At 33.2% G+C, this 14,814-nt stretch overlaps 2 protein-coding genes across 2 annotated transcripts; both read left to right on the top strand.

Annotated features, from left to right (window-relative positions):
* Positions 1-1,768: 1,768 nt before the first annotated feature.
* LOC141553412 (olfactory receptor 4K5-like) lies at positions 1,769-2,740 on the top strand. Its single transcript, XM_074285081.1, has one exon. The coding sequence runs from the start codon at positions 1,769-1,771 to the stop codon at positions 2,738-2,740; it is 972 nt and encodes a 323-aa protein (XP_074141182.1).
* A 10,470-nt stretch (positions 2,741-13,210) lies between these two features.
* Positions 13,211-14,146, top strand: LOC141552773 (olfactory receptor 4K1). The gene has a single exon (XM_074284769.1). The coding sequence runs from the start codon at positions 13,211-13,213 to the stop codon at positions 14,144-14,146; it is 936 nt and encodes a 311-aa protein (XP_074140870.1).
* The last annotated feature ends 668 nt before the right edge of the window (positions 14,147-14,814 follow it).

The raw sequence follows: 14,814 nt of genomic DNA, 5'->3' as shown, positions 1-14,814 counted from the left end.
TAAAGATGAAAGAAGTGATATTTGAGACAAACCCTTCTTGTTGTTCTCTGTATTTGGGACAAAAGCATGAGTTATAGGACCTGAGTCCTGTGGTTCAATTATAGTCATTTCACATTTTTTCTGTCTCTGTCTCCTTCATTCCTCCTCTTCCTCTTTCTTCTTTCCTCCTTCCTCACTCTTCCCTTTCCTTCTCCTTCTTCCTTTTCCCCTCTTTCTCCCACTCTCCTGTGTGTATATATCTCTTTCTACCCAACTCTCCTTCTCTCTGTCTCCCTTTGTGTGTCTCCCTCTCTCTCTCTGTGTCTCTCTGTGAGTCTCTCTTTTTCCCTCCTATCCTCTTCTTTTATCTCCTGTTTCCTCCCTCTCTTTTTCTCCTCTTTCTCTTCTATCTCTCTCTCTCCTCTTCTCTCCTATTTCCCCTCCTCTCCTTTTCTTTCATCTCCTGTCCTCTCCTCTCCTCTTCCTTCCTCCCTCCTTCCCTTCTTCACTTCCTTCTACCTTCCTTCCCTCCTCTTTCTTTCATCTCCCTCTCTCTATCTCTCTTTCTCTCCCTTTTCCTCTCCATCTCCATCTCCCTCCTTCTGGCTCCTCCATAAGGATAACTGAACAAGAAGGCAAAATAGTATAGACACCTATACATCTTCCTGCTGATGTTGTATAGATTTGACTGTCAGCACAGGATAGGCATCAGATGTGCACAATTTACTCATTTAAATGGGAAAAAAGGTATCATGCTATCCTATTCTATTCTGTGGCCGACCTTTTGAAAACCTTGGAAGACTTCATTATTCGGGTAATTGTTGTAAATGTCTGGTTTGGATGACTAACACAGAATTACTAAATGTGGTTTTATCCCTACAATTGCATTAGAGAAGTACAGAATGTACTATCATATACATGGAGTATGGATATAGAAATCACCAGAGGGCATTTCTATATAGTGCCTACTTTAATTTAATTGTACTGTAGAGTATATGTGGTAAGATGATATAAAATAAAGCTAAAAATATAGGGTGGTAAAGATTATGGAGGGTTCATAAGTTTAGAAAAAAATGGAAAGCTAGTGAAGATTTTTGTGTAGAAAATGAGAAATTCACTCAAGAAGAAGATAAACTCCTTGAATTGAGGGGTTTATTTGTTGTTTTCTACTAGTGTTTGTATGTGTATATATGCAAATATATGCATATATATATATTAATCTACAGATGTACATAAATATGCGTTTATATGTGTGCATGTTTGCACAAATCTATATATTTTGTTGTTGTTGTTCAAGGGAATTTCCATTGTGAAAATTGCTTTTATCAATCCACATTATTTAAAGATATGATATTAAAGATACTCTTTAAAAAAAAAAAGTAGACACATTTTACCATGTTCAAACAATTAGTATGATTCAATAGTGAGACTTGAACATCAGTCTTCCTGGCTCTAAAATCAATACCCTACAGAAGCAGGATACATATATATATATATATATATATATATATATATATATATATGTATGTTTGTATAAATATATGTTTATATTTATGTATATATAGTATTATATATAATAGGTATCTAATAAATGTTTTATAAAGTGACATAAATTATATTAAATAGTGATAAATATATCTGTGCATAATTAGTATTATTAATCTGAAAACTGCATGAAGATATTGGAGAGAAGAGAGAAAGAGAGCAATATATTGTTTTCATTTATTTTCATTCCCTCTTATTCCTCCTCTCTTAAGGTTATCTTTAAGCAGCTCTGACACATGCATCCATGGATGGAGCTAATTTCTCTGTTGTGTCTGAATTTGTGCTGCTGGGGCTCTCCAGTTCTCGAGAACTTCAGCTTTTCTTTTTTGTCTTCTTTTCCCTGTTGTACGGGATGATTATCCTGGGCAATCTTCTCATCATGGTTACAGTGACCTCTGATGCTCGCCTGCACTCTCCCATGTACTTTCTGCTGGGAAATCTATCCTTTATTGATATCTGTCAGTCCTCTTTTGCTACTCCAAAGATGATTGCAGATTTTTTGAATGAACACAAGACTATATCCTTCAATGGCTGTATAGCCCAGATTTTCTTTATTCATCTCTTCACTGGTGGCGAGATGGTGCTGCTGGTCTCCATGGCCTATGATAGATATGTGGCTATCTGTAAACCTCTACATTATGTGACTATCATGAACCAGCAGGTCTGTATTGCCTTAGTATTAGCCTCCTGGGCTGTTGGGTTTGTGCACACCATAAGCCAATTGACATTCACTGTGAATTTGCCTTTTTGTGGACCTAATGTAGTGGACAGCTTTTTCTGTGACCTTCCCAGAGTGACCAAGCTTGCCTGCCTTGACTCCTATACCATAGAGATATTAATTGTGGCCAATAGTGGGATTCTTTCCTTAAGCACTTTCTTCGTTTTGTCCATTTCATATGTAGTCATTCTGGTCACTGTTCGGTATAAGTCTTCTGCTGCAATGACTAAGGCATTGTCCACATTGAGTGCTCACATAATGGTTGTGGTCTTATTCTTTGGACCCTGTATCTTTATTTATGTGTGGCCTTTCACCACCTACCCAGTGGATAAGGTCCTTGCCATATTTTACACCATTTTCACCCCTATCTTGAACCCCTTTATTTACACATTAAGGAACAAAGATATGAAGGCTGCCATGAAGAAACTTATGACTCGAAAACTGAAGTCCAGGAAGATTTCTGAAATATCCCTCATGATGAGACCTTCTCTGTATTAAAACATACATCTTCTAAAGTTATCCCTGTGCAACCCTTACTATATTTTTCAACTATTATTGCTGTTATACCTTTCGTCATCATTATTACTACTTTTCACCCTTAAAAGACAGATATGTGCAGGGGGAACGGGGGTGCAGTATCATAACTGATGGAATATTGAAATTTAAAGGAACTATAAACATCTATTTTAATGCCCTAAGTTTACAGATAAGGAAATGAAAGTCAACAAAAGGAAAGTGACTTCTACAACAAAACAATAAACAAGCATTAAGTTAAATTCTGGGAAAGATTTCTTAACACAGCATTCGCTAATGTAAAAATATACTTGAATAGCTACAATTCAATATAACTGGCTGTAATCCTGTATTATTGTGTTCCTTTATATTTTATTTTATGCATTTAAAATAATATTCTCAGAAGTGGTCCATAGATTTCACCAAATAGTTGAAGGGATCTAAGACTAGATTAACCCTGTTCTAAGATTAAAAATCTTACATTTTCAATTAGATTAAAGATCAAAAATCCCTGTTCTAAGGATGTAAATTTAAAAAATAAAGCAGTCTCTATTCACAAGAAACAGCAAAAGGTTATGATGACAGTTACAGAGAATTAATGGGATAATAAGAAATTAGACTCGAAAAGGGAATGAGAGACAAAATTGAGGAAAGTTTTGGATTATATGGCAATCAAATAAATAGTACATCTCATGACTCTAAATTTAATTTTCTTCTTCTTTATAATACAATAATCATAAGCATCAATTTTTCTTTTTCTTTTTCTTTTTCTTTTTTTTTTTTTTTTAATCCACAAGCAGACTTCAGGGTCAAAGCACATTCAAAAAGCAGGAAATAAACTAAGTGCTACAATGGCCAGAGAAAAGGGCTAAATTTAATTCCTACCTCTAACACTTATTAGCTTAAGAGACTCTGGGTATGTTTATTTAATGTTTCTCAGGTTCAGTCTTTTATTGGTGATAGTGTTTGTTTACAAAATGGTCATCATAATCAAACCTACCGGAAAAGTTTTTGTGAGGATGAAATGAATGAATATATTTTGTTCTCTTTATTAACCAAAAATATTGTACAAATGTTAGCTGTTATTATTATTATTTTTGGCAAGATTATTGGGATTAAGTGACTTGCCTAGGGTCATACAGCCAGTAAGTGTCAAGTGTCTGAGTCTGGATTTGAATTTAGATCCTTCTGACTTCAGGCCCAGTGACCTATCCACTGTGCCACCTAGATGCTCCTATGTTAGTTGTTATTAGTGACTTTATTTTTTCCCTATAGTAGGAAGTATACAAAGAAAATGATGGTCTGTTGGCCTGGGTATACATTGATTGATTACGTGTATCTCATATGGACTTATTATTAGGTAATTAAAAACAATTACTATCTAGTGTTTGACAAACCCAAAGATCCCAACTTTTGGGATAAGAATTCATTATTTGACAAAAACTGCTGGGAAAACTAGAAATTAGTATGGCAGAAACTAGGCATGGACCCACATTTAACACCACACACTAAGATAAGATAAAAATGGGTCCAAGATTTAGGCATAAAGAACGAAATCATAAATAAATTGGAGGAACATGGGATGGTTTACCTCTCGGACTTGTGGAGGAGGAAGGAGTTTGTGTCCAAGGGAGAACTAGAGACCATTATTGATCACAAAATAGAAAATTTTGATTACACCAAATTAAAAAGTTTCTGCACAAACAAAACTAATGCAAATAAGATTAGAAGGGAAGTAACAAATTGGGAAAACATTTTTACAGTTAAAGGTTCTGATAAAGGCCTTATTTCCAAAATATACAGAGAATTGACTTTAATTTATAAGAAATCAAGCCATTCTCCAATTGATAAATGGTCAAAGGATATGAACAGACAATTTTCAGATGATGAAATTAAAACTATTTCCACTCATATGAAAGTGTTCCAAATCACTGTTGATCAGAGAAATGCAAATTCAGACAACTCTGAGATATCATTACACACCTGTCAGATTGGCTAAGATGACAGGAACAAATAACAATGAATGTTGGAGAGACTGTGGGAAAACTGGGACACTGATGCATTGTTGGTGGAGTTGTGAAAGAATCCAACCATTCTGGAGAGCAGTCTGGAATTATGCCCAAAAAGTTATCAAAATGTGCATACCCTTTGATCCAGCCGTACTGGGCTTATATCCCAAGAAAATACTAAAAAAGGGAAAGAGACCTGTATGTGCCAAAATGTTTGTGGCAGCCATTTTCATAGTGGCTAGAAATTGGAAAATGAATGGATGTCCATCAATTGGAGAATGGTTGGGTAAATTATGGTATATGAATGTTATAGAATATTATTGTTCTGTAAGAAATGACCAACAGGAGGAATACAGAGAGGCTTGGAGAGACTTACATCGACTGATGCTGAATGAACGAGCAGAACTAGGGGATCATTATACACTTCAACCAATGATACTGTATGAGGATGTATTCTAATGGAAGTGGATATCTTCAACATAGAGAAGAGCTAATCCAATTCCACTTGATCTATGATGGACAGAACCAGCTACATCCAGAAAAAGGAATACTGGGAAATGAGTGTAAACTGTGAGCATTTTTGTTTTGTTTTGTTTTGTTTCTCTTCCCAGATTATTTTTACCTTCCGAATACAATCCTTCCTTTGCAACAGCAACAACAAAAAAATTCAGTTCTGCACATATATATTGTACCTAGGATATACTATGAGATATTTAATATGTATGGGAATGCCTGCCATCTAGGGGATGGGATGGAGGGAAGGAGGGGAAAAACTCAGAACAGAAGGGAGTACAAGGGATAATGTTGTTAAAAAAAATTACCTATGCATATGTACTGTCAAAGAAAATGTTATAATTATAAAAATTAATAAAAAAGAAAAAAAAATTACTAAACTTGGATTCAGAGAGATCTGAGTTTGAATTCAACCTCTGAAAATCTATGTTAACAATCAAGTAATTGTATTTCTCTTAAGCCTCGGTTTTCTCATTTGTAACAGATGCAAAAAATTTTCATGTTACCTTTCAAAATTCATGATGAGTAAGCAAAATACTATATGTATCTACATGAGGGGAAAAAAAGGTTTATAAAAAGTGGTGTTTTGCAAATATAATGCATTCCTATCATTTTTTAAATTTTTTTTGTTATTCAGTAGATAGAATACTGGATTTGGATTCAGCAAGACTTGAGTTCAAATCTGTTTTCAGACATCTAGTAGCTATATGATCCTGGACAAGTCACTTAACCTTTTTTCCTTAATCTACTAAAGAAGAAAATGGTTAATAACTCCAAAATTTTTGCCCAGTAAAACTTAGGGATTATATATATGGTCCACGATGTCACAAATGACTTGATATAACTGAACCAGTGAACAAAAACAATTTATAAACTGGAACACATTAAGAAGAATGTAATTAGGATGGGGAATGGTGAAGAAATCATATTGTGATAAAATACGCTACTGGTTTCATTAATATGGATCTCCCCTCCAAAGATGCAGATTGCAACCCATCCATGTCTGTCCATTGTTTGCAATCCCCATCTGTGTCCTTTCATTACTTCTCTTCAGGTGATTAATCAAAAAATAAAGATGAAAATATAGAAATGTCATCTGGTTAATATATATCTTATTACATGCATAGCTGGTTGGAAAATTTTATCCCAGAGATGTTAATTAATAAACAGAATAGTAGAAATAGGTTGATATTTTATTCTTCTCATATTTGTGTTGTCCTATTTGTCCTTGCTAAAAATTGGATCTAGAAGGATAAAGTTATCCTTAAACAGAAAACTATTAACATTTGCCTTGAAAATAACACTACATTGTTGCAGGGCTTTCATCTTTTTTAATAGAAATTTCTATAAATATAGTAGAAAGTAATATATAGTATATATATATATTACACTATATATATATATGTATATATATATATATATATATATATATATATATGTATACTATATATATATACATACATATATATAGTAGAAAGAATGCTGGGCTATGAATCAAGGGAACTGGGTTAGAATTATAAATCCTGGAAAAATCAGTTGATGTTTCTGCGCCTTAGTTTCCTCATCTATTAAATGAGGATAATTCTACCTAACTCATAAATTTGTTTTAAAGAAAGCATTTGACAAATTGTAAAGTACTGTTATTTTTATCCTTATATTTTTCATTTGAACAGTGGACATGTTTTTAAATGGAAAAAAATGGAAATCTAGAGATATTTTGTTCCCCTCCCAAAAGAGCAGTAGAGTGTGTGTGTGTGTGTGTGTGTGTGTGTGTGTGTGTGTGTGTGTGTGTGTGATTCTGTAATTATCTGGAAGAAAGTAAGTCAAGAGTTAGCAGAATAACAACAATTATTCTGACTTTAAAAATATTTCTTTATTTCTAGTATAGTGCTAACACTGACCAAAAATCCCTTACCTATTTTGTCCCCTAGAAAGTTACTTTGCATAATTTAATAATTCCCACTGCAGGATGATTCTCCAAAGGAGGAGGCTATATATCTCCATAGTATAAAAATTGTGTACTTCACATTAACTTCAATACTTCAATAACTGAAGTTGCTACTTCAATAACTGAAGTTATTACTCCCAAGGGACTTAATAGTTTAGCAGAGTGACTATAGAAAATCAATTTTAAAATGCATTAAACCATAGAATATTGCATAATTTTCAGTGTGAAAATACTTATATTAAACACAGATTTTTAGAATCAAATTAAGAGACATCAATCAGAAAGAAAGAAAAACCAAAGGACTGAAAGGCAAGATTTTTGAGAACGTAAGTACATATGTTGATATTCTATATCTGTTTATGTGCCTGATTTAAGAATGTGCCAATAGTCTTCAAACCCTGAACTCCTTTCTCTAAAGGGGCAAATTGGTAGTCATGAAACTTGAAATTTGAGGTCAGTTTGAAGATTGCTGGTGGGGGTTCTTTGTCTCCTTGAGACCATTAATGACACTTTCCTTTTCCTGTGATCTTATTCTCATACTTTGAATAAATCAAAGATATCCTTGGTAAGGAAAAAAGCAAAACATTCTGGTATGCGGAGACCAAAGGGAAAGATCATCAAAACCATTTTGGTTCTTTCCTCCCATTGCATTCCCTGGATTTTTATTTCAGAATTTCATTAATGACTAGATATCTGGAATTTTAGAGGGGACACTGTGCAAATACAAAGACTGGCTTAGGTGAGGAAGAATGGTGTGATGAGCAGAAAAAAAGGCTTAAATATTTTGGATTGAATCTTTGCTCTGATATTTAGACAAGTTGCTTCTTCTCTGTGAATCTTATTTATAAAAATAATAATAAAAATAATAAATTTTATTAGGTACCTACTGTGTGCTAGGTATTGTACCAAATGCTGGAGAATAAATATTAGACTAATGGTTATGCTTCCTTCCCAGTTTATTGTGAGAATGAAAAGCACCACATTATGCATGTAAAGTTCTTTGTAAATTAGTAAGCACTATGGAAATGCAAAGCTATTATTACTGGAGAAGATGAAATATCTGTTTTTTTGTTTTTTGTTTTTTTTTAATCATCCAAACATCAAAGGATAATTGTAATTCAAGTCAAGGAAAAAACATTCTTATATAATAAATATCCTCAGCTCTTTATGAATAAAACGCAGTAAGAGAACCCAATGAGAGTTGGAAAGTAAAGCTGAAAATTACCTTAAAGCCCATTTTACAGGGATAAACAATGAGATTTTTACTTGCTCTATGTCACATAGGTCAAAAGAAGCCAAAGTCAAATCCTTTGACTCAACCCCCAATATACATTCTACTGGAACACACTGCCATCTTTACTTTTTTTAGGTTAGATTTAGTCTCAGTATTATAGTAAAGCAACAGTTCACTTCAGATTGAAAGACTCTGAGTATTTTAAGTACTATTGAGAAATTTCTTTATCCCTAAAGTGTTCTAAAAATAATAAGCTATGATGACTAGGAAACTACTTGATTTTAAAGAAAATCAAGGTGCCTTACATGAGTTTTTCAATATTTACATACTACTATCATACAACGATATTATTTTTCTTAGAAAAATGTTGTGATAGCAATGGAAATTACCATCACTGAATTTTTTATATTTCAGATAAGGAAATTAATAGAAAAATTTAAAAACTTCATGATAATTGCAAAAAAAAAAAAAACAGTGGCAAAGCCTCTTATTTGGAATTATTAGTATTTATATACTAATATACTACTGTGGTAATTAAAATAATTTTGCAAATTATTTGATTGTACATTATTTCCTTTGTACATCAGAAATTTTGTGAGTAAAATAGCCCGTAACTCTTACCTCATTTTATAGTTGAAGCAACTAAGGCTCAAAGACTTAGTTATTGTCACACTGTAAATATGTATCAGTGGCAGAATCTGAACTCAGATTTTTCTGACTCAAAATCAGACACTCTGCTCATCAACAATGCTCTGTTAAAACCATACCAGTACAGTCAGATCTACTGGGTTGGTTGCACATCATTAGCAGTTGACAGTCATTTGTGAAACTCTCCAGCATGTTAGTGCAAAATAAACAGAAATTTTCTGCAAAAAGGAAAATGGAAGCTAGAAGACATTCAAAATTTCTAGTATGTGGGAATATTAGAGCTATTAAAGCTGAGGTGTGTAAAAGAACATGCACTAATGCTAACAACAATTTCCACTTTCCTGTAACAACTCCCTTTTATTGTCCTTATCCTTTTCTTCCATTTCTGTTTCCATTTATTCTTGTTTCACATCCTTCCCTTTCCTTCTCATTGTTGCTCTGATATTGGTACAAACATGATAAAAGAAATTCCATTTGTTTCATGATTTCCAAAGTTAAGTCTTTCATATTTCTTTCAAAGATTAAAGCAAAAATTTTTTCACTTTAGGGATTTCTTCCTTCTTATCATTGCTAGTACTTTGCCTTTAGAGATGTAATACTCTCCTAGATCAACTTCAGAATTCAGTGAATAGAGTTTGATCTGACTCCCAAAGGTTTGAACTACATCTTTTGGACTGGTATCACTATTATCTCATTAAACTCTCATTATATTTAACAGAGTTTGTGGCATCATTGATTTATAATTAAAAGTGACTTTAGGCCATCTCTTACATTCCCCTCATCCTGCAGATCAGAAATAGAAACTCACTTAAATGATTGGACACAGAACAACTTTTTTTTAAAATCAGCATTTTTCCTTCACAGTGATAAAATATTGTCAACCACCATACTGGTATTAGACAGGAATGTCTGAATATTAGTGTTATATTTCAACTCAGCACTTTCAAATTTAATATATATATATTCCTGAAAAAACTGTTGTATTTAATGGTGTTTTAACTTATATTAACATTTCAATATAGCTCTAGGCATGTTTATGGAGAAAAGAGAGGAGAGAAAAAGAAAAATAAAGTGAGAAAACAGATGGAAATTAATGAGTGGGAGAGTATGGGTAGCTAAAAGAGCCCTGCTCAGGGAATCAGAATGCCTGGGTTTAAATCCCAAATTGGTCACTATTGACTATGGGGCTTTGAAGAAACCATTTAATATTAGGAATTAAGTGATAATAGCTTTCATCTCTGTCACAAGATGTTTCTTACAACATTTAGTTTTGTGATAGGAGCATATACTTTTTTAAGAATCATGTAGTATTTCTTGTTTTTCTTTAGAGTTCAGGAGCTTCCTTGTTAAGATATCTTTATGGATAAGGAAGTTACCAGATAGGATTTTATACAGCCGAATTCTTCTTCTATGAAGTTAAATGATGACTTTAGTTTTCTGATCTCTAAAATGTGTATTGTAATTGGGGAAGAACAAGCTGATTTTTATGAGGTCATATAAATAAAAATATTTAACAAAACATATATTGATGTTTAGAATAATTGCACATGTCTAACCTCTATCGGATTCCATGCTATCTAAGGGATGGGAGGGAGAGAAGGAAGGAGAAACATATTCAATACAAGGTTTTGCAAAGCTCATTGTTGAAAACTATCTTTTTTTGTATTTAGAAAAATAAAAAATTATTTAAAATATTAAACACTATTAAATCAGCAGAATTGGGCAAAATACATAATCTTGCTAAAATACAGTCTCTCTCCTTGTGGAATATATAATTCAGAGAGGATAATACATTTGATATTATGCATAAGAATGCATGATAGGTTCATTAGAGAGATATAAAAAAATGCCAGGGGAGGTCAAAGTAGAAAGCTTTTATAGAAAGGGTGATTTGGTTAAACAGGCATTTGAATTTAGATTTAAAGTCTGGGTGGAAATTCAACAAATGATGAAAAAGGGGGAGGATATTTCAGTCACAAAGAACAATATGAGAAAATGCATAAAGGTGGGAAAGATAGATTTGTTTGGGATTTCACAGGTAGTCTTTTGGACTGGAGACTATAGTGTGCAATAGGGAATTATATGATAAAGCTCAATAGTAATGTCAGATTGTGAAAAGGCCTTGATTGGTGGACAAAAGATTTTGAGCTTTACTTGAAAAATAATAGGGAGCTACTGAAAATAGGAAATTATTCTGGCACTGATATGAAAAATGGGTTTGGAGGGTGATAAAGCAAAAATTCCTCTCTGGAATCTATAACAATGATGGAGCTGGTTGATAATGAAGAACTATGCTTAATGAAAGAAGGAGAAATAGAGAAGATGATAAGATACAAGAAATAGTATGGAGGTAGAATTGATAGAAATGGATCATTTATTGGATATGAGAAATGAAAGGAAAGGAATAAATCAAAATAAGTGATATGGACAGAAATAGTGAATCAGAAAGAAGAACAATCTTAGGAGGAGGAAAATAGTAAGTTCACTTTAGGACATGACATTTGAGGTGCTGATGAGACTTGCAAGTAAAACTCTCATGTGGGCAGTGTGAGATGATAGTTTCTTAAAGGAAAGTTCAGGGTCTAACGTGTAGATATGGGATTCTGGTTTAAAGATAATAAATAAAGCTAAGAATATTAATTAAACTAAAAAGAGAAAGAAAGGTGAGAAAAGAGAGCAAAAAATAACTTTGGTGAACATTGGTGTTAAAGAATCAGGAAGAGAGCAAGTCAGCAAATGAAATAGAGAACAAGAATGCTTTTACAGACATTGGAGGAAGGTTAGAAAAATTTAGTGTTTCTGAAATCAAAAGAGAATGTGGGAAAAAGGGAGTGGCTATAATTGTATGCTGAAGCCAACTTCTCAAAGAGGATACTATGGTGAATTTTGCTTAATCCTCATGAATAAAATGAAAAAGAAACTCATTTTAGAAAGGTTAGACTATCTCCCCAGCATATAGTCTCTTTCTCCTTCATTCCACCTTGCCTATGGTAGTATGGTATAAAGGAAAAAAACAAATAAACAAATCCTGGATTTAGAATTTGAAGATTTCAGCTTGTGTTATGACTTAGACATTTACTTTGTGAGTGGCTTAGGCTTAATAAATTATTCTTTGCTTTCTTAAGCTCTTTCAGGGCAGATGCTATTTCATCTGCATTGCCTAGTGCCTTAGTGCCTAGCACCACTCCTGGAATACAACTGATGCTTAATAAATGCTTATTTATTTATTTATTCATTCATTCATGAAAATACTTTCTATCAACCCCCCAGCAGGATTTTTAAAAGTCATGTTGAAATGATCATTATAAGTGGTAAAGGAATATATAAAAAAGCTCTTAACTAATTGTCCTAAAAATTGTTGTCCTCACAGTACCCCATGTTCCAAGTAAAATAAAAGAATTTATTCAGACTGGCTTTCAAAACCTTTCACAATATGACTCCAGTCCTCTAAATCTTACTCTTATTGTTCTTTTGGTTAACCCTTTCTATTCTATTTCCAATGGTCTACTAAACACAGTTCCTTGTTTTTACTCTCATTCATATAATTTCCTATTTCTGAAATGCTTAATCCTTCTTAACTGCCTACTCAAACCTCTTAATTGTTCTATAGCCAGGTCAAGTTGTATTTCTTCTGTGGAGCTTCTTTAACATTGAGTTAAAAATGAGTTCTTTTAGATTTTTAGTTTGTTTACCATTCATTTGTCATATATATACACATATATATTCCATATAACTTATCTTTTTAATGTGTATATCTTAATTCCACTTTAATATGTCTACTAGAGTACACTTAGGATTGGGAAGAGGAAAAATAGAGGAAATAATCATCTACTATTATATTGTGTATACTAGAGCATGTAGAGTATCTACTAGGGTATTATAGAGTATAATAGAATATTGTTCTCTATGTGTAATAAAAAGCTCAAAATGCTTATTTATTGATATTATGAATGGTTTTATTATAAATGCATAAAACTGCAAAGTAACTATTTACCTGTATAAAAGAATCAGGTTGTTTGTAATGGAAATCATTACACAGTCAGTTAATTCTTTCTTTTCTGATTTTCTTCTCCTTAGGTGGTACAGACTTATAGACTGATTAAATGGCTGGAGGAAATCAATCCATAGTGTCTGAATTTGTATTGCTGGGCCTCACTAATTCTCAGGAACTTCAGTTTTTTTTCTTTCTGATCTTCACTATAGTCTATGTGGCATCTGTATTGGGCAACATTATTATCATCCTCACCATTGCCTCTGACTCCCATTTGAACTCTCCCATGTACTTTCTGCTTAGCAACCTCTCTTTCATTGACATCTGTCAGTCCAATTTTGCCACACCCAAGATGATTGCTGACTTTCTTGTTGAGCACAAGACTATCTCCTTTGAGGGCTGCATGGCCCAGATCTTCCTTCTTCATAGCTTTGTTGGAAGTGAGATGATTTTGTTGGTAGCAATGGCCTATGATAGATTTATAGCCATCTGTAAACCTCTACACTATAGTACTATTATGAATCGGAGACTCTGCATAATTTTTGTGGCTTTGTCTTGGGCTGTGGGGATTCTACACTCTGTGAGCCACTTGGCCTTTACAGTAGACCTACCATTTTGTGGGCCTAATGAGGTAGACAGTTTTTTTTGTGATCTTCCCCTGGTGATTGAATTAGCCTGCATGGATACTTATGAAATGGAGATTATGACACTAACCAACAGTGGCTTGATCTCTCTGAGCTGTTTTCTGGCCTTAATTATTTCTTATACTGTTATATTAGTCACTGTCCGGAGCCGTTCCTCAAGTGGTTCCTCCAAGGCCCTCTCCACCTTAACAGCTCATATCACAGTTGTAATTCTTTTCTTTGGGCCATGCATCTACTTCTATATCTGGCCATTTAGCAGACTCTCTGTAGATAAATTTCTTTCTGTCTTTTATACTGTTTGTACTCCTCTCTTGAACCCCATTATCTATTCCCTTAGGAATGAAGATGTTAAGTCTGCCATGAGGAAATTAAAGAGTAAGTATCTCAATTCCTGGAAATATTAGATGATCACCATGACAGAGAAGCATCCGGAGACACATTCCCTAGAAAATCATAGAAGTTAGCTACTGAATTAGGTTGTTTTCTTTATTATTATCCCTAAAATGCAAAAAAAAAAATTTGGATGAAATTTGTTCCTCATTTCTTCTGATAGTGAGGATTAATTATGACGATATGATGAATTAATCATCAATCTTGACTAATATGAACTTAATCTAAAAGAGAATATAGTGATTATGATAAATTATCAAGTTCTTCCTTTTTGCATAATTGGAAATATGGAAGGTGTTTGCCCTTCAAGTAGAGAATAAAGAGTATTTCCAGTAGGATGTGTAACATGGAGAGAGAAAATAAATATTAAAATAATATTGAGTCCTAATCATAGATTTCCATGTTCTTTGAAAAGGAAAATAAGAGAGAATCAAGTTTCAATCTATACCTACTCTAAATTTAAGTTGATTTTTATAATTGGCTCAGTTTTCTGCCCACAAATATGAAATATGCTTGGTAGAATAGAGGAAAACCTACCACCAGAGGACCAAGCATTTTTTTTGTCAAAAAAAAAAATCATTGTGGAATGAGTGATGGAGATATATGCAATTGTTATTGTTCCCAGTGTTTTTATTTGTACAATATGACAAAAAGAGTCAATCTTGTTCATGTGTGTTATTCA

The sequence above is a fragment of the Sminthopsis crassicaudata genome, chromosome 2 (assembly GCF_048593235.1).
Source record: "Sminthopsis crassicaudata isolate SCR6 chromosome 2, ASM4859323v1, whole genome shotgun sequence".
NCBI classification, from domain to species: Eukaryota; Metazoa; Chordata; class Mammalia; order Dasyuromorphia; family Dasyuridae; genus Sminthopsis; species Sminthopsis crassicaudata.
The sequence above is the reverse complement of the archived record's forward strand: the minus strand, read 5'-3'. Positions and strand labels throughout refer to the sequence as shown.